This window comes from Fulmarus glacialis, unplaced genomic scaffold (assembly GCF_000690835.1).
Source record: "Fulmarus glacialis isolate BGI_N327 unplaced genomic scaffold, ASM69083v1 scaffold3929, whole genome shotgun sequence".
In the NCBI taxonomy this organism is placed as follows: domain Eukaryota; kingdom Metazoa; phylum Chordata; class Aves; order Procellariiformes; family Procellariidae; genus Fulmarus; species Fulmarus glacialis.
The window spans coordinates 201,583-204,861 of NW_009231280.1; the positions used below are offsets into that span (position 1 = coordinate 201,583).

Genomic DNA, 3,279 nt, shown 5'->3' on the forward strand with positions numbered 1-3,279 from the left:
AAAGGTCTCTCTCCTGGGCAGCTCTATTAGATGGGAGTTTGGCAGCACTGAGATGGCAAAGCTGCAAGCCACAGTGCAGTGAGAGGTCCCTGCCCCCAGAAGTTCCCCCAAGATCTTTGCAAATGTCTCACTTCCTTGCATTCCTCATTCCCAAAAGTTCACCTGGGGACAGATGGAAGAAGAATGGAGGAAAATAATTTTTCTTCCATTAGGTGGCACCCTCCCTGGCACCCATTAATTTTCTACTAACAACAATTATCTCTTTCAAAGTTTAGCTCCCAGTTATTTTAAGAAAATAGTACCAGACAGTACCACAAAAAGGATAAAGCGAGGTTCTCCAGCTTGACTTTTTTAATGGTATTTTCTGAAGAATTATGACTGACTTTGCATCTTTCATAATCCAAATGACTTTTAATGCACTAACCTCCAGAACCCATTTATTTGTTAGGATTCTGTGAGCAGCAGTGTTATATGGAGGCTGCGCTATCCTGTATTTTGCTAGATGGCATTGTGATGGCAAGCTTAACAATCAGGTGCCTAGAGCTTGTTTTTCAGTGCTCCTTTCAATTATAATCACAATAAATACATTAATAGACATTATAAACATTTTTCATCTTCCACTGTTATGCAATGCCCTAGCGAGGCACAGTGCTTTAGTGAGGAATAACTAGGTAGGTGGAAATGGCGGGTGGAATTTAGGTCACAGAAGTTAATTACCTAATCTGGAATTTGGCCAGGATACTAGGGTTAACAGCTGTAATATGAAAGCAGTGTGTGGTCTGTAACAACCTTGGGTAGTCAGGACTTCTTTTTCACTTTTCGGATAGGTGCTCTCGAACACCTTACCCTTTGGTGGCGTAGCAAGGTGTGGCTCTCTAGTGACTTACAACATCAACTTAAACATCAACCACCACCTTTGAGGTCTCAGCCCCAGTGCAACTGTAGTCTGACCGTGCACAGCATGAAGAGGTACACCTGTAGGAATTGGTTTACTCGGGGCAAGCTTTTGTGTAGTTGACAGAGAGCATTCAGAGAGGGCTCATCTCTGCATTGTGCAATTGCAGCAGGGGATATGCACACATTTTTCTAACCCAGTGCAACAATCAAAACATCAATACATTCTGTCCTCATTTCTGTACTGAAAGCAGAGCAGTTTCCAGAACAAATACCTTGTGCCTGGAAAGAATAAGAAAGTGAGCAAAGCACTTACAAATGTATAACGATGCTTTTTTTTCTTGTTTGTTTTGTTTTTTTTTTTAAACCTAAGGTAAATTGAGATGTGTTCAAAAAGACAGACCAATTAACTACTGAAAAAGCCAAAATCCCACTGTGGCCACAACTGACAGCTTGATTAGTGTCTCTTCTTCAAGGTTTTGAAAAGTACCTTAACGTGCCACCTACAGCTCTCATTAACACCCAGTCAAAGAAATGTCAAAAACTTTAAAAAATATTGTATTTGCTCTCCAAAATGTAAACAAACTCCACAGGACTGTGCTGCTTTTAAGTCAAGGAAATAATAATATATCAGTGTCTGGGTGGACAGAGCAATACTCTGCTTCCCAGAAAGAGTGCTGCTGCCACAGCCCAGCCTGACCTTCCTTACTTCACCTCTCACAGGTCCACAGTGCTCTCTGAACTAGAGGTGGCCTCACGTGCCGGCCCTTTCCTCACTCACGCACACAGACCCGCTGTTCACAGCGTGCCCTCAACTCACCATGGAATTCATGGCAAAGTGATTGTGCTGTGTCTGTAGGTCAAGGGCATGTTGGTAGCTCACGCCGATCTCCGTGTGACTCTGCAGGAACAATTCTTTGTTGTGGCTGATCCAGTCAAACATCTAGAAGTATGCACACAGGACAGAGGGGGAAAAAAATAAAAAGTGTTAGACAGTAATGAAAAAAATAAGAGACAGTGCAAAATATAAAAATCCACAGTTCTGAGACAGATGTATATGCAACACAGACAAAAAACCTCATCTATGTTCCTCATCACAATAAACTGTGGTCGAGCAATGGAAGCATTTAAGTTATCACCGTATTTCGTTATTAACAGAACGATAGGTCAGGAAACAATTCATGAAGCATGTTCCTCAGTAAGCTGATCCTATAGTCTTTTCCTGTAAGTAATGGGAATTTCATATATAGAAAGATGGCAGCAGAGGGGCCTAAAATCAGGGGTTGCTTCACTGACCGAAGATCTAGCAGTTCATAAAGTACCCTTAATCCAGAAATGGACCAAAAATTCCATAAATATTATTGATGGGATTTTCTTGCCCCCCCTTCTTTTTCGTCATACATAAAGTTTCCAAATGTTACATCCAAATAGCCAGTTGACTTCCTACACTTATATTTCCTAGACCTTTCCAATTCCAAAGCCAGAACCCAGTCTATCTTCCACTTATTATTTTTGGGATGAAGAGAGAAAAAGAAAAAAAAAAGTATTTTATTAGTATCTATAAAGAGTACACATTTCAACCTCTCCCACTTCCAAAGGTATTTCCAAGCAAAATGGATAGTTCAGTACTTCAGACACAGATAGAAAGATATTGAATAAAGCTGATGAAACTCATTCCTTATTTTGTAGCACGTTAATGTGACACTTCAATCTGCAGCACGGTCATTCATTATAAGCTGTCACAAGTAAGCTAGGAGATAGTGTGTTTACGTTTTGGCTTGTTCTGTGTTATGTTAGAGACTAAATGCATTCAAAGTGAGAACATTTCATTCTTTACTCCTGTCTACAGCTCTGCAGGCATTACAATCTCAGATTTCTTCTTTTCTGCAAACATTTTTGTTACAGAATCCCTTCAAACCATGTTCCCTCATCTCCATCCCAGCAAGCTGGGGAACTGTCCATTAATAAGGAGTCTTTCATAATAAAAAACCCAACTTATTAATTCATTATAAGGAAAGAAAAACTAATTATAGAGGCAGTGGAGGTCAGGTCAATACAGTCCCTGGTGTTAAAGAAGGTGTTTTAAGGTGAAAAGGCAAGTGATACAGCTTCTAAGCAACCACCTTACAGTCAAAGGATCAGTCCAGATCTTTGTTATAAGATTTACGTGTCCTCCAGTCAAGAGGTGTTTTGTTCTTTAGCACTGAATAACAATTTTTGACCTGTGACAGCTGAAGAACACTCAGAGCCCACTGCTCAGGCACTGTATGTTGCTGTAGTTTCTTGGGGTCGGTTATCCGTTCCCTGTAAAGATGGTGCTCCTAAGAGTAGAGAAAAAGCCCTGTGTGGGTCACCTAAGATTACCACAATAAACTCAGCATTTCC

General features: G+C 40.6%; 1 protein-coding gene across 1 annotated transcript in view; it reads right to left on the reverse strand.

Annotated features, from left to right (window-relative positions):
• The window catches only part of KALRN (kalirin, RhoGEF kinase), a gene marked incomplete at both ends in the record, with an annotated part of 195,652 nt that overhangs the window by 189,085 nt on the left and 3,288 nt on the right, over positions 1-3,279 (reverse strand). The window contains one exon of the mRNA XM_009584498.1: positions 1,715-1,837. Coding sequence (XP_009582793.1) covers positions 1,715-1,837 — 123 coding nt within the window. The remainder of the gene's footprint in view (positions 1-1,714; positions 1,838-3,279) is intronic.